Raw genomic sequence first — 23,700 nt, 5'->3', positions numbered from 1 at the left:
TACTCTATAATAAAAGTAACTCGTTACCAGGGAAAGTAACTATTTGTGTTACTGTAAAAAAAAAAGTTGCTATATGTCAAAGAATTTGGATTTTTTTGAGCAGTTTTCACAAGTCAGTTGAAATGAGTAGAACAGACAGGTGTTTGTACATAACTTTAGATATTTATTGCACGTCGACAGACAGCAAGAGGTTTATCCTGCACTTCAAGCATTATCTTTGTAAGAAAAGTAAACAGTTACACCATATAAAGTGCATTTAACTCTGCAAATTAAATCAACCTCTCTCAACTTTTTATTTAAAAGTTTTATTAATAAAGTAAAGGCATTGAACCAGTTTTGTAGTGCACTGACTGTGCACATTATATAAGATTAATATATTTGTTTTCCTTAAAATTTTAATTAGCAGTAACTTAAACACTTTGCAGTTTGAATGTCCTGTATAAACAAAATTACGAATTATGTTTTTGTTTCCACTGTTCGATCGCGTCCGCGCCTCACACACACACACGCACACAAATGTAAACACTTTGCGACTTTTCGATCGCGCCCGCGCCTCTTTCTCTCTCTCTCTCTCGTTCTCTCTCTCTCTCACACTCACACACACACACAAATGTAAACACTTTGCAACTTTTCGATCGCGCCCGCGCCTCTCTTTCTTTCTCTCTCTCTCTCGTTCTCTCTCTCTCTCACACTCACACACACACACACACACAAATGTAAACACTTTGCAACTTTTCGATCGCGCCCGCGACTCTCTCTCTCTCTCTCTCTCTCTCTCTCTCTCTTTCGGTTCAATACGAATACATGTACCGTTCCACTCCTAGTTCTTGCCTTTGACCTCAATGAATTTGAAGTAGTGCTTATATCTTCACCTTGAAAATGCCAACTTTTCATCGGATTGCTCCTGACCATAGACTGCTCCTGACTCGCCATCTCTGCTGCTTCATCGAATCTCTGTTTAGCTGGTGTGTATGTGTATGTGTGTGTGTGGCGCGTGTGCTGGCATGTGTGTAAAAACACTGGCTCTGATTGGCTACCATGAAACACATGACCCTGCCTTAGCCAATCATAATCGCTTACCTTGTTATTAACCCACCTCCGCTGTGCGAGCCAGGGGTGCGTTCGGATTACACAGTTTATTCAATCAATGCATAGTAACGCACCGCATTTAACATCCAGTAATGTTAACGGCGTTGTAACGACGGAAAAGTAATTAGTTAGATTACCCCGTTACTGAAAAAATAACGTCGTTACCTAACGCCATTCTTTTAAAGCAACATGGAACTTTTCAACCTTCATAATATATTTCCAAGATCCTTGTGATGGTACATCGACTTACAATAGGTTGAATGACACGTCTGCCATAGCCTGACAGGGTCTGTATCGTTTTTACTGGCCCTATGTAACTTCAGGGTTCGGGTAGTAACCAGAGCACAAAAAGAACTACAAAATTCGACTGCTTTACGGCATACGTCACTTCCCCCACCACTTCGTCAAATTTGGACGTGAGCGGCCAACCAGCGTTTGTTTTCGGCTTTCGTGCGTATGTTTTTGTCATGGGGGCTGTTTACACCTGGCCACTTCATGCGTTTTCTCAGATCGGATAGCTATTCGATCGTGAAAAGTCCAGGTGTAAATGCCCTCCGAAATGCATTCGAGACGGATTTGAATCCGATCCCTCAAACCACTTCAGGAGTAGATCTGAGACACATTCCAGACGAAACTGGACAAGTGTAAATGCATATGGTTGTTGAAAGAAACCAAATTGTACTTCTTCCAAAAAAAAGAAAAAAAAAGAAAAACGTGTGAGAGCGTGTTATAGGCTACCGGTATATGTTATATCCAGATGACGACGCGCTGGAACACGCATCACCGCAGATGAGCAACTGCATCAAGCCAACATGCAAACTATCGCAAATCAAAGTGAAAGTAAGTCGCAGACGCTTAACATACAATCTTCATCATTAAAAGTAAAGAAACGAAATGATCTTACCAGGCTTACTGCTCTCTCTTAGGCTATTGCGGTCTTTGATTTTGAAATTTTAGCTGATGATCTATAAAATGCAGCTCATATCTGTTGCTTTCGGTGACGTGCACTCCATTAAATCTGCATATAGCGCGAGAATTGAAGATCGGATTTAAATCCGTTTCGCAAAAATACATTTATGACCAGGTGTAAATGGAATCGTTTTGATAAATCAGATAGCTATGCCTCACAAATTAGTTTGCCAGCTGAACTCAGGTGTTGTGAGGTGTATTTATCACATAGTCCTGAGGATATCAGACGACGCTGTTGACGTTGATTTCTGCGATGAGAACAGCTTTCAATATCTCACATAATTATCAGGACATAAATAAGCCTGACGTAGAGGTTGTAAATAGTATGAACGAGCACAATTTGCAAACTATTATGATAAATTGCAATAATCATGTCTAATGACATCATAACGGCCAATGTTATGAAATAATGCCACGTACATAACTTAATTGATGTTATCTGGCATTTTGTAATGTTTACATTCCAATAAAAACAACAGAAATTAAATTATACAGTAGGCCTAGACTATAGACTATTTACTTGTGATTTAGCTGCAATCATGTAAAAACGTTTAATATAGGCTAATATACACTGCTCAAAAAAATTAAAGGAACACTTTGAAAACACATCAGATCTCAATGGGGAAAAATATCATGCTGGATATCTATACTAATATGGACTGGGTAATGTGTTATGAATGAAAGGATGCCACATCGTTTGATGGAAATGAAAATAATCAACCTACAGAGGATTGAATTCAAAGACACCCCGGAAATCTAAGTGAAAAAATGATGCAGCAGGCTTGTCAATTTGGTTCTCAAAATGGTTCTCAGTAGTTTGTATGGCCCCCACGTGCTTGTATGCATGCCTGACAACGTCGGGACATGCTCCTACTGAGACGACGGATGGTGTCCTGGGGTATTTCCTCCCAGATCTGGACCAGTGCATCACTGAGCTCCTGGACAGTCTGAGGTGCAACCAGGTGATGTCAGATGGACCGAAACACAATGTCCCAGAGGTGTTCTATTGGATGTAGGTCAGGTGAGCGTGGTGGCCCTTCAATGGTATCATTCCTTCATCCTCCAGGAACTGCCTGCATGCTCTCGCCACATGAGGCCGGGCATTGTTGTGCACCAGGAGGAACCCAGGACCCACTGCACCAGCACAGGGTCTGACAATGGATCCAAGGATTTCATCCCGATACCTAATGGCAGTCAGGGTGCCATTGTCTAGCCTGCAGAGGTCTGTGCGTCCCTCCATGGATATGCCTCCCCAGACCCTCACTGACCCACCACCAAACCGGTCATGCTGAACGATGTTACAGGCAGCATAACATTCTCCACGGCTTCTCCAGACCCTTTCCTGTCTGTCACGTGCTCAGGGTGAACCTGCTCTCATTTGTGAAAACCACAGGGCACCAGTGGCGGACCTGCCAATTCTGGTGTTCAATGGGAAATGCCAATCGAGCTCCCTGGTGCTGGGCAGTGAGCACAGGGCCCACTAGAAGACGTCGGGCCCTCAGGCCACCCTCATGAAGTCTGTTTCTGATTGTTTGGTCAGAGACATTCACACCAGTGGCCTGCTGGAGGTCATTTTGTAGGGTTCTGGCAGTGCTCATCATGTTCCTCCTCGCACAAAGGAGCAGATACCGGTCCTGCTGATGGGTTAAGGACCTTCTACCGCCCTGTCCAGCTCTCCTAGAGTAGCTGTCTGTCTTCCTGGAATCTCCTCCATGCTCTTGAGACTGTGCTGGGAGACACAGCAAACCTTCTGGCAATGGCACGTATTGATGAGCCATCCTGAAGGAGCTGGACTGCCTGCGCAACCTCTGTAGGGTCCAGGTATCGCCTCATGCTACCAGTAGTGACACTGACCCTAGCCAAATGCAAAACTGGTGAAAAACAGTCTGAAAAGATGAGTAGGGAAAAAATGTCAGTGGCCTCCACCTGTAAAACCATTCCTGTTTTGGGGGTTGTCTCACTGTTGCCCATCTAGTGCACCTGCTGTTAATTTCATTAACACTAAAGCAGTTGAAACTGATTACCAACCCCCTCTGTTACTTAACTGACCAGATCAATATCCCAGGAGTTTAACTGACTTGATGCTATTCTCTGATTAAAAAGTGTTCCCTTTATTTTTTTCAGCAGTGTATTTACGACAGTGCAAGTATTCCACAGCTACTCTAGGGGTCGCTGTTTGACAAAAACACAAATTCTACTTAGTGTGGCTTTAAACGGCGTTATTCCAAACACTGATCCCTAGTTTCTTCTCTCAGATACACACAGTATTCAGCATGAGGCTAATGTTGAATTGCAGTGAAAGTGTGTCCTAAACACTGTTCTGTCCTGTAGGCACTGATGATAATGTTGAGGAGAGAGTCAGACAATTTTTGGGTCGTCCCGGTTGCAGAGAGAGTTTGGGATTGGTAGAAGGCAAGTCGTACCTCATCATGGGCAAATCCAAAGACCTGCCAAGGCTCGGAGGAACGTAAGTGTCCACTCTGTGTCTGTAAATTTGTAAAAAAAACAGGATTTGTCTGAGCTTTATGTATTTAAAGTCTGCAGAATGTTGTTCATGGCTCAATGGTGTGACAATGTTTTTTTGTCAAAATGCATTTCATACTGTATAACCTAGAATAGACTTGAACAAAGTAAGACTTCAATAAACTTGAATAAATAAAGATATACAATTAACTCTTCCGCCGGCAGTGTTTTTAACTTTTTTTTCAAGTTGGCTGTTCCCCCCAACATTTTTTATCATTTTTTACAAACATTTCATGGCCCCCAGAACATTGTTGTGTGAATATCTGAAAATGCAATATAACAAAAGAAAGAACAGACCCTCTATCTTTAAACAAAAAGCCCATTTTATTCTTGGTATATGCATTCTTTATCAACACTTCAACATAGAAAAAAAAAGTAAAATTTTGAACGTCTTGCTTTTTTTTGTTGTTGTAAGATTGGATTCAGAACGATGATCAAATCACAGATGGAATAGATAGAGTCCATCAACACCCCTAAAGCTGCATAGTCATTTCCTCGCCATGAGTTGACAACATTTCATTCGGTAACATTAGGCAGTTTTGAATTATATGCTGTTTAATGTTGGTGATCACTTTGTTTAAAATATGGATATGATATTGCTTCTTCGCATGTGTTTTGATCAGGAGACTGTCTACTCTTTCAGAAGATGTCTAATAGCTCCTCCACCATATAACACTGAAAACATGAAAAGACGGGAAAATTCTGTCAATAGCGGGGAAGTGTTTGCTCATGCAAAATATCCCGTCAGTAGTGGGGAAAGAGTTAAACATAAAATGACTTGAATTCAAATCTCCTGTGATGAACATGAGTTTAAGTTATTTTGATTATTTTTGTGGGGTTTAAAAAAAGTTTAAAAAGTGTCTCGGTGGTGTTACTGCCCAGAGATAAACTCTTTCCCCTGCCATTGATGGAATTTTCGTGCAATCCATGTTTTCACTGTTATAAATTAGGGGGGCGCTATTATTGCATCCGAAAGAGTAAAGAATCTCCTGATCAAAACACAGACAAAGAAGAAGGAAAAACAAGCAACAGAAGCATTGCTTACGCACATAAGCTAACATGATACACTGTAAAAAAATAAAATCTTAAAAAAAGGGTCAATGACTGTCAGCTGCGGCTGCCAAACAAAAACCGTAAAAATAAAATAAAAAATCCTAATACAGAAAGTTTCCTTAACGGTTTTACAGAAAAACATGCAGTTAATTACATGCATGAGTTGCTGTGACCAGAGGTGGAAAGTCCAGGGGTCAGAAAGTAAAAGTCCTGCCATATATTTATTCCACCCATGAACTCACACAGCAAAAACTCCAGTTTTAAATGAACTCTCCTGGGAGTTTATTTGGCTCCAGACTCAAGAGTGTTAAAGTTAAAGAGATAATTAAGTGATTGATTGAGTGATGATTGAGCATTATTGAAGACACCTGATGTTAACAAGCAGAATCACTGAAGGAGAAAATCTCATTTTTTAAGTTGCCATTATGGTGATCAGTGTTGGCTTTAGTTGGGCTCTTGAACCTTAAACTAATACCGTTAGATTTTGTTTGGCTGTTCTATCAGTGTTATAACTCTCAGATGAACAAAGAGAAAAGCTGATCAGGTCATTTTGGTTGTGTTTTGACATAATCATCTTTTGACTTGAATCACAAAGCTCATTCAGAGAGTTAGGTTTACCTTGCTGATTACAGCAGTCTATGATTCTACAGTATACGCTTATCAATATAATCAGCATTTTCAAAATAATCCAAAAGATTTCTTTAAAGTTGTCCTGATCAAAACACTTTGAAAAGCTTTTTTTTTTTTTTTTTGGACACACTGACACCAAGAATCAGCCTGTGATTCTCAACAATGGTGACAATAATAAAGCATGTTGCAGTGCATTCTGGGTACCACCAATCAAAACTCATTCATGGCTCCCATCATGCATTGCGGTATGAATAAATTATGATCTGAATTGTCTTACTAATTTCCTTTCCCTAATTGAATATTCTGTTTGTCACCATTGTTGAGATTCATACACTGAATCTTGATGTCTGTGTGCGCCTTGAAAGATTTTTTTTTTAATATCAGAACAACTTTTAAGAAATCATTTGGATTATAATGACAAATCTGGATATTATTCTGTAGAATCACTGTGATGCTGTTATGACCAATATACATTTAAGTCAGAGATTAGACTCTAAACGAGTTCAGTGATGTTAAAATATAACCAACACCACCTGTTCACCTTTTCTCTTTGTTCATCTGGCTGTTATAACTCAGATACAGCAGCCAAACAAAATCTAAAGTTAAACATTTAAAGGTCAACTGCCCAACTAAATCAATCACCGATATCCATAATGGTAACTAAAATTGTGATTTTTCTCCTTCAGTGATTCTGCTTGTTAACATCAGGTGTCTTCAATAATGGTCAATCATCACTCACTCAATCAATCACTTAATTATCTCATTAACTTCAACACTCTTGAGTCTGGAGCCAAATAAACTCCCAGGAGAGTTCATTTAAAACTGGAGTTTTTGCTGTGTGAGTTCATGGGTAGAATAAATATATGGCAGGACTTTTACTTTCTGACCCCTGGACTTTCCACCTCTGGCTGTGACTATATGTCACTGCATCAGCAACTACACAGTTACTGTCAGTTAAATAAAGCAACATGCAGCATATCATCAGTGTTTCTCTGCTCATCCTGGACTGAAGCTCAGGCTCTACTCTTCAACACAATGGTGACACACGAAACACACCATACAGAAACACTTTAAACCCCAACAGAACATTAAACACTACCAGATCTCTCAAGATCTCAGCATCTTCACTTATTACAATCCAGACTTTATTTCTTTCATACTAACATTCTTATTGAGAATTAACAGAGGTTTAGAAGTTGAAGCTTCATTGTTTTTACATGACCTCTTGACCTTTTATTTTTTATAATGAATTTTTCTCTGGCTGCTTTAACTGTGTGTTTCTGATGCATGTTTGTTATGGTGGGAATCCAAGAGAAACTCAGATCAGATGATGTTGGACACTTTTTAGTGATAATAGTCATCATGTAGTGTCCTGCTTCATTTATACCATCTGAAGTGTAATATCTGATTAAGTCGATAAATATTAGTTGTTAATTTTGCATGATAAAACTGCTATAGAAGATTCTGCAGTGCTGTGATACTCAGATTTTATGAAGTCATTATACAGAAAATGTTTTGACAGGATCTTATAGACTCACTCAGACATCAAGAATCAGTGTATGAATTGCAACAATGGTGATAATGAAAAAAGAAAAGAGAAAAAAAAAACCTTCACAAAAAAGCTTTGTTGGTTGTCACCATTGTTGAGATTCATATGTTGATTATTGATATACTACTAAAAAAAATAATGACACAGCTCAAAATATTCTTTGTATAATATTTTTTTAAATTTCAGAATGTTATACTGATTCCACAATATTTCAAAGGCCATGTGAAAAATTATGACGATAACAATAAACTTTGTATAAAGCTAAATTCCATCTACATATTATTTAATCTAAACTAATAAGTTAAGAGATTTTACTGTCATATCAGAGAATCAGATCATCATATGATGACTATAACATTACCAATGAATGACCAAGATCATCTGATATTTTCTCTTGCATTTAATGTTATAACAAATGTATATCAAATATACAGTTAAAGAAGCCAGAGAAAGCTAAAATTAAAAACTCAAGAGTCACGAGTCCAATTAAAGCAGACACTGATCTCAATCATGGTGACATCAAATTTATTTGAAAGTTTTTTACACTTTATTTAAATTAGCATATTTTACTTTAATTTTATGTTTTTTTGTTTGGCAGCCGCAGCTGCCAGTCATTTGACCCTTTTTTAAAGATTTTTTTACAATGAAGTATGATCGTGATTATTCAGGAAATACCGGTAAAATAACAGTGTTTTTCAGTTTATTTAATTTAGGATGTTTTACAATTTTTGGGGGAGCTGACAGTCATTTGATCATTTTATCATTTAACTGTTTTGTTACTGTTTATTTACAGATTATATTTGTAATTTTACATACATTTTTATGTATTTTAAGAAAACAGAAAAAATACTGTATTAAAAATACGATAAATTTTCTGTATAAAAAATGTGAAATACTAGAATTTGTCATTAATGTCACAATACCTAAAATAACAGCTGAATTTTTATTTTACAGATATTATTTGTAATTTTACAGTGTTTTGACTATAATTTAAAATTAAAGAAAATGATCGTCAAAAAATCAAAGTTATTTTCTGTAAAATTAGGATATTTATTTACAGTGTAATTAAGCATTGCATATAACTCCAAACTGCCTAACATTACTGAATGGAATGTCGACCCAGGATGAGCTCTAGGTCTGTGAAGCTTTAGGGGTGTTGATGGACTCGATCTACTGCATCTGTGTTTTGATCATCGTTCTGAATCTGATCTAGATGCAGTCTTTGACAAAACACGTTTTTTCTCTGATTATAAGGCTATAATCCTGAAAAATATTGAAATATTGACATAAGTGAACACTAATATTTAATAAAAGACAAAAAAGCTATTTTGTTTTGAAATATATGAAAAACTTCAGTGTGACGTAAGCATTATGCAGGAGGCAATTACTTTTAACAAGAAAAACAAATAAAAACCAACACGAATACAAAGATTGTTAAAATAATTCTCCTTTTTATCACCTTGGACATCCTTATTGTTCACTGACCCTTACACAAATTTATAGAGTGTAGTAGTTAAGTCAGTAATTTTATCTGTTTTGTCTTCACTTGTCTGTTGTTTTAGTCTGCAGTACGTCTTTGGAGAGAAGACCTGGGTTGAATACTGGCCGACGAGACAGGAAAGCCAAACTCCAAAATACAGGGAGCGGTACATCGGCATCTCTGCGCTCCAGAATAGCCTCCTCAATCAAGGATGTGCTTCATAATTATATATAAACAACATTTGTTAGAAATTAAACATAATCTCTTGCATACTCTTAATACATCTTAAATAATATTGTTTGAGCTAAAATACTTTCTTGTTTTCTTTAAAGAAAGAAAAGAAAAAATGGTGACTTAAATTAATTTCAAGTTCAGTTTAGAATTCTGACTAACTAATACCCTGCAAGAATATTCTGATAACTTTTTCAATTCTGAATCACAAATCCAACATTATAATTTGTTTTGTGTGATATTTCAAATCTGTATCTCATTTTAATAATCATAAGAAACTTTAAAGGAGAATTTTTGGATATCTTAATAGGCTAAACATTATACAAAAGAAAAAAAAAATAATAAATGCTTTCAGATGATTATTCCTGGCATTTGCTTTCTGACAGGAGTTGATGTGGATGATAAAAGATATGGAAGAGGTGTTGGGATAAATTACTTTCTAGAACATTCAAAAAGCAAAACCTCAAGAGTCCTGATGTGGAGCATTTCAAGTCTGGAAGCTTGTAGAAGAGGAATCTAACATCACACAGACGGGAATCTGATGTAGTCTATTGATTTTTTTACTTACTGCCATCAGTCAACAGGGAAGGAAGGAGAGATACATTTTTAAATTTAAAATGGACAAAGTTCTCTTGCAGATATTAATAAACTGAATTAATGTTTTTTGGCACGCATCACCACCAACAATGCTAAATCAAGACAGAATTGATCCTTCGCTAAGCCCCGCCCTCCTTAGTTACTGTTGCTACGCCTGTCAAGCTTTTGCACCTGGCACGTCTATTACAGTATGTATGCACCGGTTTCAGACATTCCCAAGGAGATAATTAGTCATTTTTGGCAAGCAGGTGAAAATCTGAGAGAGCAAGACAAAAGTGTCTGCAGTATGGATATATCCACGACATAATATGCTACTGATTAGAGAATGATTTAATCAAAATTGAAGCTAAAGCTTATACTGTAATGTTAGGTCCCAGCACAAGCAGCAGCCGCCTCATACGCTGACGAAACAGCTATGTGCATGCACAGCAAAAACTCTAGTGTTAAATTAACTCTCCTGGGAGTTTATATGGCTCCAGAGTCAGTGTTAAAATATGAATGTTAAATGAACACTCAAGAGTGTTAAAGTTAATGAGCTCATTAAGTGATTAATCAGAGGTGGGAAATCCAGGGCCCAATGAGTAGAAGTCCTACCATATGTTTATTCCACCCATAAACTGGTAATGCTGTTTGTGGAGTTGTTTAATCCTCCTCTGCTGAGATCTTCACAGATTTAATGTCTTCTTTTCTCTTCAGCCGATTTCATCTAAGGCTGTGGCTAAAATTACTATTTTTTGGCTATGATAAGGTCCAGTTCTGGTTTATTTCTTTACTCTTGGCTGACATGTGGCATTGCTGTGCAGAGGTGTAAAGTCCAGGTTCAGAAAGTAAAAGTCCTCCTCAGTATTTTGTTCCAATCACCTGGATTTGCTAATTCAGACAGGAGAGAGAACTAATTAGTGAAATCAGCTGACTGAGTTTATGGGTGGAATAAACATATGGCAGGACTTCTACTCATTGGGCCCTGGATTTCCCACGTCTGTGATTAATTGAGTGATGATTGATAGAGCCGGACAGTAACGGAGTACATTTACTTGAGTACAGTACTTAAGTACAATTTTGAGGGATCTGTACTTTACTCAAGTATCATTTTTGGGGAGTACTCATGACTTTACTCAAGTACATTTGAAAAGCAAATATTGTACTCTTTACTCCACTACATTTCTATCCATAACCATGAGTACCCATTACTTCTTCTTCTTCAAAAAAAAAAAAATTAAAAGGAAAAAATAAACATTTCGGAAACCCTTAATTTGTTGTTTCCCTCTCAAACGTGATTGGATTGTGCAGGCGCCACTGATTGGGACAGCCTATCAGCAATCACCTTCAGCTTTCCAACAAAGTCAACTCCATGGTCATATTTAGAGACACTACAAGAGACAAAACCATGGACGAAACAATGGATGAGGACGCAGCAGGTCCATCCCGGGAATTTGCCAAACTGTGGCCCCACCTCGCCAGACTATTTCAATTTTCTGAACAAGTTAATGATAGTTTTCGCTTCAAGTGTTTGCTGAGTTTACCAATGTAAGCACTGTGGCAGTAGTAATGCAATATTTAGAAAATGTACTCTTCCACCTCTGATGATTGAGCATTACTGAAGACTTGATTATTCAGAGAATGAGATTAGTAAATGAGGGTTCACCAATCTCGGTCCTGGAGGGCCGCTGTCCTGCAGAGTTTAGCTCCAACCAGCTCCAGCACACCTGTTTGAAAGTTTTTAGTATGCCTAGTGAGACCTTGATTGGCTGGTTTAATTGGGGTTGGAACTAAACTCTGCAGGACAGCAGCCCTCCAGGACCGAGATTGGTGAACCCTAAATAATGATTTTTGCCATCATAATCAATTTAACAAACTGCATACAAAAACAGTGTGTACACACAAGTATGACTTACAAAAACAAAGTTCAAGCAAGAGAAAAACTGATGTTAAAAAGTCAAAGGTCAGCATACCAACTAAAGCAAACACTGATCTCTATAATGGTAACTTCAAACCAAACATTTTCAATTAAACATCTCAATAACAACTTCTGAAATAAAGTCATACTGGTTAATAATAAGTGTAATAATGTGTAATGGCTGGAAGTCAGTTGTAGTTCTTGTGTTTCTCTATTTTCTGTTCATGTGTTCCTCTTTCCTTCAGTGATTCTGCTTGTTAACAGCAGGTGTTCATCACTAATGTTCAACAATCACTCACATATTCCCTTAATTATCTCACTGCAACACTGTCTCAATGTTACTTTTACTCTCTGTAGTGTGGATTTATCTGTGGGGTTGAAAGGGTTAACAGTGTAAGATAAAAAGACACACCCACAAAATGTATTTTAACAGTAATAAACTGTAAGTTATAAAACGGGTATATACTGGCAACACTGTAGCCAGTAGTTTACAGTAAAATTTAGTTTTTTGGGTCACCATTGTGCAGAAGAGTAGAGCCTGTGCTTCAGTCCAGGAGAAGATCTACAAACATTGATGATTTGCTGCATGTTGCTTTGTTTAACAGGCAGTGACTGTGTAGTTGCTGGTCCAGTGGAAATCTTTTCTTGTACAATAGTTTTTAGCGGCTTCAGATGAAATAAGTTTGCGGTAATACTTTGCTCACATTAATAATGCATTATACATTTTAGTTAATACATTTAAATGACAGTTGGTCAATTTAAGGCAGTTGGTTTCTGCAAGTGAAATTAGTTAACTCAAGTTTTAATTTTGTGCATTTTTACAGTAACATACTGTAGATTACAGTAAAGAACTGTACAATTAACAGTATATTACTGGCAACAGTGTTGCCAGTATTTTACTGTAAAAAAAAAAAAAAAAAACCCTGGTAAGGTCTAAAAGTGTGGAAGAATATTCTTTTTAATTGATTCAGTCCTACCTACTAATGATAGTTGAGGACTGCTCCAACGCATGGTTTCATTGTTTCATTGCACATATTAATTTTGTAACTTGCATCTTCCGAATTTTTGCATCTACAGGAGTATTGATGTTCTACGTTCATCAGGGCAAATCCACTCAGTCTTTTATATTCCGGGGATTAGTCTAAGGGCGACGTAAATAGCTAAATGAGTTTAAATGCAGAAAATCGTACATTTCTCGTGACCACGCAATGGCGTTTAGGTCATCAAGTCGTGAAACATAAATATACATTTACGGTAGGGCTGCACGATATATCGCACGATATTGTTATGCGCATCTCGTCAGTAAAGCCGGTTCCTTGATTAGTAGTAAATCGCCATCACCTGCTTTCAGATGGAACGGCATTTACTACAAAGAGCTGTAGTTAACTGACAAGCTGAGCCAAATCACATCAATATCGCAGACGTATCGCCATCGATAATTAATGCGATATGGCTCAGCTTGTCAGTTAACTACGGCTCTTTGTACACAGCAAAAACTCCAGTGTTAAATTAACACTCCTGGGAGTGTATATGAACACTCAAGAGTGTTGAAGTTAATGAGATAATTAAGTGATTAATTTAGTGATGATTGAACATTATTGAAGACACCTGATGTTAACAAGCAGAATCACTGAAGGAGAAAATCTCAAATTGTAAGCCACCGTTATGGCGATGATTGTTTGCTTTAGTTGGGCTCTTGACCCTTATATTATTAACTTTAGATTTTGTTTGGCTGTTGTTTCTGAGTTATAACCGCCAGATGAACAAAGAAAAAATGTGATCTGATGGTGTTGGTTATATTATGACATTCATCATTTGAACTTGATCACTGAACTCATTAAGATCCTTCTTTCTGACTTCGATTTGGTTACAGCATAACTGTGAATCTGCATAAATGCCCAGAATTTTTGATATAATATAAAGGATTTTTTAAAAGTTGTTTAAATAAGATCTTTATTTTAGGCACACACAGATGTCAAGATTCAGTCTATGCATCTCAACAATGGTGACGAGCAGAATATTCAATTAGGACAAGTAAATTACATAGACAATTCAGATCATAATTTATTCATACCGCATGATGGGAGCTATTAATGAGTTGTGATTGGTGGCAGCCACTGCAACATGCTTTATTATTGTCACCATTGTTGAGATTCACAGGCTGATTATTGATGTCTGTGTTTTAAATGAATTTATCTGAATGTCTTTTGATCAGAACAATATTTATTAAATATTTTTAATTATAAGTAAAGTACTGATAATCATAGGCTGAAGAATCACAAAGCTGCTGCTAACAAGTTAAATCAAACTATCTCAATAAGTTTCCTTTTTCAGATCACAGCATGATTATGTCAACATAACCAACACTATCAGACCACATTTTACTTTGTTCATTTAACTGTTATAAATCAATAACAGCAGACAAACAACAGTAAATATTAAAGTAAACATATAATGGTCAAGAGCCCAACTAAAGCAAACACCCATCACCTTAATGGTAACTTACAATTTGTGATTTTCTCCTTCAGTGATTCTGCTTGTTAACATCAGGTGTCTGTTTACTGGCGATCAGGTGATGGTGATTTACTACTAATCAAGGGAACCGGCTTTACTGATGAGATGCGCCTAACAATATCGTGCGATATATCGCCCAGCCCTACGTTCTTTTAACAAAAGTCTGTTAGCTGGGTTTGCACTCAACAGCGATGACACTGCAACTTATGACATGGAGTCTCCTAACACTAAGAAACGACCTGCTCCCAGCACAACACAGACTCCAACACAAATTGTCAGCTATACTAAAATAAATAATGGTAAACTGTAATGAAATAGCAAGGTAAATGACAACATATATGAGACATGAAATGAATACAAAAGACTGTTCCAGATTAACACAAAGTAAGTGCTTCAGAATGTTACTTTTATTTTATGTACTAAATAATACCACTCAGGTATTATTTTTTTTCATTGCTGTTATTATTACTGCTGTTTTATTGTTGTTTTTGTGTTCTGTTGTTGTGTTCTGTGTTTACCTTATGTATAATAATAAAATAATAATAATAATAAAATAAATAAATACAACATGATAACAATAAAAAAAAATAAAAAAAAAACTTTTAAGAAATCCTTTATATTATATAAAAAATTCTGGGCATTTATGCAGATTCACAGTTATGCTGTAACCAACAACATAAATCAAAATCAGTAAGAAGGATCTTAATGAGTTCAGTGATCAAGTTCAAATGATGAATGTCATAATATAACCAACACCATCAGATCACTTTTTTTTTCACTCATCTGGCAATTATAATTCAGATACAACAGCCAAACAAAATCGTAATAAGAAAAGTAACAAATAACAAAAAATAACAAAAGTTAATAAGTTAAGGGTCAAGAGTCCGCAACCATTGATCGCCATAATGGTGGCTTACAATTTGAGATTTTCTCCTTCAGTGATTCTGCTTGTTAACATCAGGTGTCTTCAATAATGCTCAATCATCACTAAATTAATCACTTAATTATCTCATTAACTTCAACACTCTTGAGTGTTCATATACACTCCCAGGAGTGTTAATTTAACACTGGAGTTTTTGCTGTGTACAAAGAGCCATAGTTAACTGACAAGCTGAGCCATATCGCATTAATTATCGCTGGCGATACGTCTGCGATATTAATGCGATATGGCTCAGCTTGTCAGTTAACTACGGCTCTTTGTAGTAAATGCTGTTCCATCTGAAAGCAGGTGATGGTGATTTACTACTAATCAAGGAACCGGCTTTACTGATGAGATGCGCATAACAATATCGTGCGATATATCGCCCAGCCCTACTCGGTACAGCCTATCTTTCTTTTATAAATATAATAAAACTAAAGACTTTTTGGAGATATGAAGGATGCAATACTACTTTATAGGTACTCAAGATTAACATGAGATTGACTGAAACTGAGTGTTTCACCCCCCCTTTAAAGACATTCTGAGCAGGAAAGAGTTTCTTTGTCTCAGTTTGACAGCTTAATTTGCATGGTTTACGACGGTGTCATGATTTTGTCATTTCTACTCCAAATGATGGTAAATGCAGTATAATACATTTTATCATAACCTACTACACATATTTAACTTGGGCACACCGAGAGGTTTAACCTGTTAAGCTGCAACCCCACTTATGAAAAATCCCCAGAAATGACATACCCAAACTGAAACAGATACAGTTCATGAACCCTTTGTACTAAAAGCACAAGTATGGTCTCATTTGAAAGTTGACACCTGGCTGTTTATTGTAAATGTAGAATTAATTATTGTCATAATGAATTTTTTTTTTATAAATAGCTTCAAAGTTTTGTAAAGTTATTAGAAATTAATTTTTATGAAACATCCTCATGAAAATAAAATTGAAGTTGGCACTGTAGCAATCTAGAAATGCACTACAGCTAAAGCCACGTCTAAACATTTTATGTTTAAAATCTGAAGATAATAAGTCCAAAACTCTGTATTTAGTTAAATGTTTTTCAAGACCATGTCAAATGACTTTATTTTGATTTGACTCTAAAATGCAACTGATGTTTATTGTCATCTTCTAACCATCTATCCAGTATATTGTCTCTATTGTTTTGTGGTGCAAACGATCCCCATTCAGTGTCAGTCTCTCCTGCACACATTCACACCTCTCCAGACTGGTTATGGCTCTAAATATGCATTTCTTTTGTCTGCATTATAGCTACTAACGACTGGCTATTCACAGGCTATTCAATAGGGTTTCAGTCCCTAATTTCTTTTCTCAAAGTTCACCTCACATTTTAAACTGTATCAGATGCATTTTTTGAATAAAGAAACATTTCAGTAAGCGTTCAAAAAATCATAAAAGTATAACTTCTAGGTGGCAGCCTGGCAGGTGCACCTAGGGCTAGCTAGCATGTTAGCTTAGCACACCATCAATACACGACAATTTATGAGATTAAAACCATGTTTGTGTTCCAAACTTACTTTATAACGCAAGTAGAGTATTTTAAATAATCTTCTGTGATCTAATTTGGCTTCAGATAAAAAAATCAGACAGAAAATATACTATTGGTATAGTATTCTGCACAATGATTCTATATAGATTAGCATTACATTATAAATATAATCTATTATTATGGAAATACCTGGCATGGCTTGAAAAACACAGGTAACTCAAATATCATAGCAAACATGTTTATTGTCTTCAAAACGTCTGTATCTGCATTTTACAGCGCGATCTCTTGTTAGCTTTGTGTGTATCAGTGACGTCCAGGAATGTCACATGATCATGGCTCTTCTTCATGTTCTAAATATGGACTAATACTGTGCACAGGGCGGCGAGGGCGCCCTCAGGCTATTGGTATGAATTGAAAACACAGTATAAGAGTATGCAAGCACTCATAATGATTACATCGACGTATTTGGGTATAAATTCAATAAATATTATTCCTGTCTATAGAAATCTGATGTAAACCTATGAGAATATATCAATATTTCTCCAAATCTGCACATTTTTGAGCTAAAAGCCCTGAAGGACGTTGTTTTGTGTATCGCTGTCATGACGACAGCACGGGAGTTTTTTTATGAATGAAAGCGGCTGACGCGCATAATTCATATCAAAGGTATCGACTCATTTTTTCATTTCATAACTCCTGACACAAATTAAGAAATAACTGTCGCTATAAGTTTATCAGAATACAATAGTGGTCAAATACTGAAACTTGAGTCTTATATCCAGGCCCGTCGCAACAAGGCAAGCAAACCAAGCAATTGCTTGGGGCCCCGAGCTGGCCAGGGGCCCCAAGACAACGACTGGTTAAGAATAAAATGCAACGACAAACTTTGTGAGAGCCCCTTTGATAGTCAATGCAGTAAAGTGCAATGACACTGTTATCGGGTTCCCCCTCAAGGGGGCCCCTCTCAGTAGTCGCTGACAGCAGCCAGCCAACCACGTGATCTCTGCTGCCGGCAAAATACAAAAATACGACTCGCAGTCACTCGTCTCGCACGCGTGACGCATCACACCTGCTGTGCGTGCTGTACTATTCTGTAGCTTAAGTGCAACATGGAGCTTGAAGAAGCAAAGAAAAAAAATTAAAACAGGAGAATTAACTTTGAGCAAGTTTGGAGGAAAATCGGAGGTATGGAAACATTTTAAACTAGTCGTGGGTGACAACATACGAGTTGGCTTTGTCTCGTGCATTAAATGCGGCACGCTGCTCGCCTATGACAGCAAAAAAAAAAAAAACGGGGACTTCGACGATGAACAAACACATGAAGCAGTCTTGCCATGACAGAAATGATGATAGTAGTCAGCCTCAGCCCTCAATGTCCTCTTTTGTTACTTTTCCGATCCATTCAATTATTTCTGAATAAACAAACAACGCAGTTTACATGCTTCTTCCTTGTCGCATTATTCATTAAGATAATAATTAATAAATGCACGCACAATTATGAACTTGATAAATGTTACAGATGTGTTTTACTATGCACAAACAAATGCCTTTGAACTTACATGTGCAAAATCAGAATAAAATGAATGTGCTGCAATTTGTATAAAAAGAGAGTCTGTAGCCTACATTTAGTTTCAAGTTTGTTAAGTTTTGTTTTGAAGAAAGCTTTTCTTTAAAGTGAATTTCGTTTAGTATAAATTGTATCTTAATTTTAATAAATTTTTCATCAACCAATTGCCTGGATTTAATACATAAAAAGCAATATAGCAGACAATATAATCATGACATGGAGGCTTGAAACTCGTAAACATTTTGTATTTATGCACAGTATGCAACAGCAGTATTTGCACTGTAAACATTTTTTATTTATATAAAGTGTGGGTGAACTTAAACTGTATGGCTATGCTGTGGGGGGTGTGGGTTAGGGGGGCCTCCATGTCCATTTTGCTTGGGGCCCCCAAATTCCTTCAAACGGCCCTGCTTATATCTTTTTAATGATGTATAGTTTGTCAAGGTATAACATTAAATCTGATAGTAACTTTGAACTATATATAAAAAAAAACGCTTCAGTGCGCCGACGCACTGGCAACGGTTAACAGGTTAATTAGGTACCGAAATTGATATATTTGAAAGATACAATCAAAGAGATACATTCTTATTCTTTAAAATAAGCATTTAAAAGTTCAACTAACAAGCTAGAAATAACATAACTATCAAACATGCATGCTTTAATACATCATATACAGATTTTGACTCGCTTATATTCTGAATTAAATGCAAGGAATGTTTGTGTGGGTATGTGTGTGTGTAATGGAATGACATCTCAGAGGTCTTCTGGCCACCTGGGTCTCTTGCTTCCAGAGAGAGGGGGGGAGAATAGATAACAATCTCCTTTGAAGCTCCCAGCAGAGGAGTTTGGAGGTGTTCTGTTAAACTTTCACTGGCCACAAACGTGTCAAAGGGGCAATTTGATTCAGACTCATCGGCACTATTAACTCCATTTGTATGGAGTTTTGATTTATTTCATTTATTTTTAACTTGAGAATTATTGTTAAATGTGTGCCTGCATAACTTTTATAAGATTTATTTTCTTTGGTTTGATTTTATTTTGTATAACTTATTTATTATTTAGTTCGATTTTTGTATTTTTATTTAATTACTATTATTTATTTGGAGCAATTAAATCAAATGTTCAAACGCTCAACCTTTGTTTTCATATCATTATTTTTTTGTTTTAAGCTTTGTTCAATTTATATTGTTAATCATTTGACTCAACAAAACAAATGGATAAAGTATAATTTTAACTTTTAAAAAACTACTAACATTTGTTAGTAGTATATTGTATTGTATTTTGTTAATAGGACAAAACATAATTATTATATTTTATCATATTTCAGATATTACATTTTCAATTAAATCGTTTAAATGCCTTGCTGCGCCCACTTCCGGCATCAGACTGTCAGGCTGGCGCTGTCATCCTCACATGTCATGTAGTGTTCTGCTTCATTGCTACCATCTGAAGTGTGATGTCTGATAAAGTTGATAAATATTAGTTGTTAATTTTGCATGACTAAACTGCTATAGAAGATCATGCAGTGCTGTGATACTCAGATTTTATGAAGTCATTATACAGAAAATGTTTTGACAGGATCACATAGACTCACTCAGACATCAAGAATCAGCGTATGAATCGTGACAATGAAAAAAAAAAATCTGATTAAATCTGAACTACTATAAAGTCACAAAAAGGCTTTGTTGGTTGTCACCATTGTTGAGATTCATATTTTGATTCTTGATGTCTCTATACTATAAAAAAAATAATAAAAATGAACCAGCTCAAAACTTTTTCTGTATAATATATATTTTTTTACATTTCAGATTGTTATAATACTGATGCCACAATATTTCAAGGGTCATGTGAAAAATTATGACATTAATTGTAGACTTTGTATAAAGCTAAATTCCATCTATATAATATGTGATCTAAGCTAATATATTCAGAGATTTGACTGACATATCAATGAATCAGATCATCATATGATGACTACAACATCACCAGATCAGATGACCAAGATCATCTGATGTTTTCTCCTGCATTTATTGCTATACCAAATGTGTATCAAATACACAGTTAAAATAGAGTACATTTTAATTTTGAGTACAATTTAAAATTAAAATAAAATGATCGTCAAAAAATCAGTTATTTTCTGTAAAATTAGGATTTTTTTTTTTTTACAGCGTAGGATAGTTACCATCATGGTGACAAGTGGTGCATGCAGCTTGATTTGAGAGCAAATAATCCTTTAGTTGTGCTCTTATAGCAAGTGCTTCTGTATAACATACTATTGTTAATATGTTAGAAAACTAGTATGTTAGAAGATTAGCTTTTAAAAGCTAAGTTTATACTGTGTTTAGTGATGGCAAAATGAGGCTTCCTGAACCACTGAGACCTCGCAGCCCATTGCTTCAGCCAAAGGTTCATTACTCGAAGCTTCATTTAGCATTGCTCATTTTTAGATAACAGATTAAAGTAAACTGCAACAGAATAGTCCGGAAGGAAGGATTACAATAGATTTTTTATTGAGAAACAGAATTATTTCAAGTGTGTTGGGGTTTAGACGATTCCTCTTCTTGGACAAAATCTCTCCAGCCTTGGAAAAGATCCTTTTACAAGGAACAGAGGATGCAGGGGAACGTAAAAATGGCAGTGGTACAAATGAGTACCACTCATTATATTATTGAATCACACCTGATTCAGCTCATCAGCTCATTATCACATGGGTTAATGAGCTGATGAGTTGAATCAGGTGTGTTTGATTAGGGAGACAAAGAAAATGTGCAGTGTTGGGGTGCCGGCAGGACAGGTTTGGGAACCACTGCTCTAGAGATCGCCCAAAATGTCCGGGATTCGGCTTTTGTGTTCTACAGTCGCCATTCATTCATCATGTTTACTGTGGCGAGCAGGACGAGGCTGACGGCCGTGGGAGAACGGCGCGAGGCCGGTGGTGTCATTACTGAGACGCGCCGGGTCTCGCATCTCTCACGGAGGAGCGGGAATTTTCTTAGCAAGGGTAAAACGCACATCAACCGATCACTTGTTTAGCGTTCATGTAAACACTACATTCAGATTCACCAATCGGAATGAATTCAGTTAGATTGAAACAAAAGGTGTGCATGTAAACAATGAATGGCGACCGCAGAACGCAAAAGCTGAATCCCGGACATTTTGAACGATCTCGCCCGCCGGACAAGTCCGGGAAAAGGAAGATGGTAACCCCTACTTACTCAGCTTTCTCCAACTATTCAGCTTTCTCCACAGAACAAGAGCCTGCTAGCTTAGCTTCCAAAGAAAGACGGCTGACACTGTGTACATTCTGTGAGTGAGACCCCACCCTCTATGGGCGGGCTGAAAACATGCGGAACAACGCCATCTACTGGCTGTAGTCTTTAGCCTCTGGCCAGAAAATCCTCCGATGACGCAAAATGACGATTTTTGCGTCATCGGAGGATTTTCTGGTTCCGCAATATTTTTTTTCCTGACAAAAAATACATAAATCTCTTGTCTCAGGGGGATATGAGGGTGGAAAGCATGGTAATTCGAAAATACTACAGGTTCCCTTTCGTAGTCACTCCGAGTTACATCGGATGATGACGAATGGGGTTTCGCTTAGAAAGCCTATCATCATATATAAAACGAGCCAATGGCAATGAAATGCCATGGGTCTGCGGAATTTGCATAGCATATCTCCGCCCCACGCAGGGGGTATATAAGGAAGTGCGCGAGCAACATGCAGATATGTTTTCGCTTCGGAGCCAAGTTGATTCTTCACTCCACAGCCAAACTCTGAGTTATCTCTTCACTCTCTTCGAGACGAGCCTCTCTCCAAGTGTTGGTGTGACAGCGAGTTCCAGCGAGTGCACATTCCCTGCTTATCTGTGCAGTGATTTGCCAGAGTGTGTGTGTTCATCTCCCTGGTCGCTTCAACATTTGTGGAGAAATCTCCTTTCACAAAAGAGCATTGCACGCGGCACGTCTTTTTAAAGATGCCTCGCCCGTGTATTTCTGGTTGCGGTCTATATGTGTCTGACTCTGATGGGCACAATCGCTGTCTTGTGTGTCTGGGTGTTGAGCACGCTAAGGCAGCGTTTGTGGATGAGTCATGTTCCCATTGCGGGAACATGCCCATCGCACGGTTGCGGTCGAGACTCAATGACCTTTGTGGTAGAGTCCCCTCACCCGCACCCCGATCTACGAGCTCCACGAGAGCTGGTACTTCGGCTGGCGGCCAGGGTGACCTGAGGGTTACGGTGTGGAACAAAGCGCCGACTATTCCACGCTCCACACCGTGTGTTTCAAATGAGCCTGCAGTACAGTCCACTGACTTGCCGCAGGTCTCATTTGGCGCTCCAGAGGAGGACCGTATGTCGATCGCTGCATCACAAGGTGGGCAGGAGTCCTTGGGAAGTGACGATTCGGCTGTGCTGCCACCCTCGGGTGTCCCAGCATTGCCCGAGTCTGATCCCGAGCTGACGGCCATGCTTTCCCGGGCAGCCGCGGCCATTGGCCTTGAGTGGTCCCCGCCACCTGGTCCAGTGCGCTCGCGGCTGGATGATTGGTTTTTGGGAGCGGCCGCTGACCCTCGTCGCCGCCCAACCCCAATACCTTTCTTCCCGGATGTGCATGAGGAGGTCACGAGGTCCTGGAAGGCACCATTGTCTTCCCGTGATCGCTCGGCGACCTCCTCCGCCTTTCCTCCTCTCGATCAGGCGGCTGCTAAAGGGTACACTGGGGTTCCCCAGGTTGAACGCTCTGTTGCGATGCAACTGTGTCCTCAGAGTGCTTCCTCCCATGGCGACCCAAAGCACCCCTCCAAGGCCTGTAGGTTCTCCTCCACTCTTGTGGCGAAGACCTACAGAGCTGCGGGGCAGGCAGCCTCCTCACTGCATGCCATGGCGACACTGCAGGTCTACCAGGCCCAGTTGTTGCGTGACATGCACTAGGGGAGGACTGACCCAGCACTCTTCGATGAGTTGCGTGCCGCCACCAACCTCGCTCTCCGGGCGACGAAGGTGACCGCACGCTCGCTGGGTCAGGTGATGTCCACTTGTGTGGTCCAGGAACGACACCTGTGGCTTAACCTGGCTGATATGCGGGAGGCCGAGCGGACCCGGTTCCTCGACACCCCCATATCCCAGGCTGGCCTCTTCGGCGGTGCAGTCGAGGACTTTGCC

General features: G+C 38.1%; 1 protein-coding gene across 1 annotated transcript in view; it reads left to right on the top strand.

Moving 5' to 3' along the window:
- LOC311077829 (complement C3-like) overlaps positions 1 to 9,886 on the top strand; it is a 121,552-nt gene extending 111,666 nt beyond the window's left edge. Inside the window, exons 20-21 of the mRNA XM_084106460.1 lie at positions 4,390 to 4,525; positions 9,376 to 9,886. Of these exons, the coding sequence (XP_083962586.1) occupies positions 4,390 to 4,525; positions 9,376 to 9,517 (278 nt within the window). The 3' untranslated portion in view covers positions 9,518 to 9,886. The remainder of the gene's footprint in view (positions 1 to 4,389; positions 4,526 to 9,375) is intronic.
- The last annotated feature ends 13,814 nt before the right edge of the window (positions 9,887 to 23,700 follow it).

Source organism: Abramis brama (assembly GCF_963993115.1).
Source record: "Abramis brama genome assembly, chromosome: 2".
NCBI classification, from domain to species: Eukaryota; Metazoa; Chordata; class Actinopteri; order Cypriniformes; family Leuciscidae; genus Abramis; species Abramis brama.
Note: the sequence above shows the minus strand (reverse complement) of the source record. Positions and strands in the feature narration are given on the sequence as shown.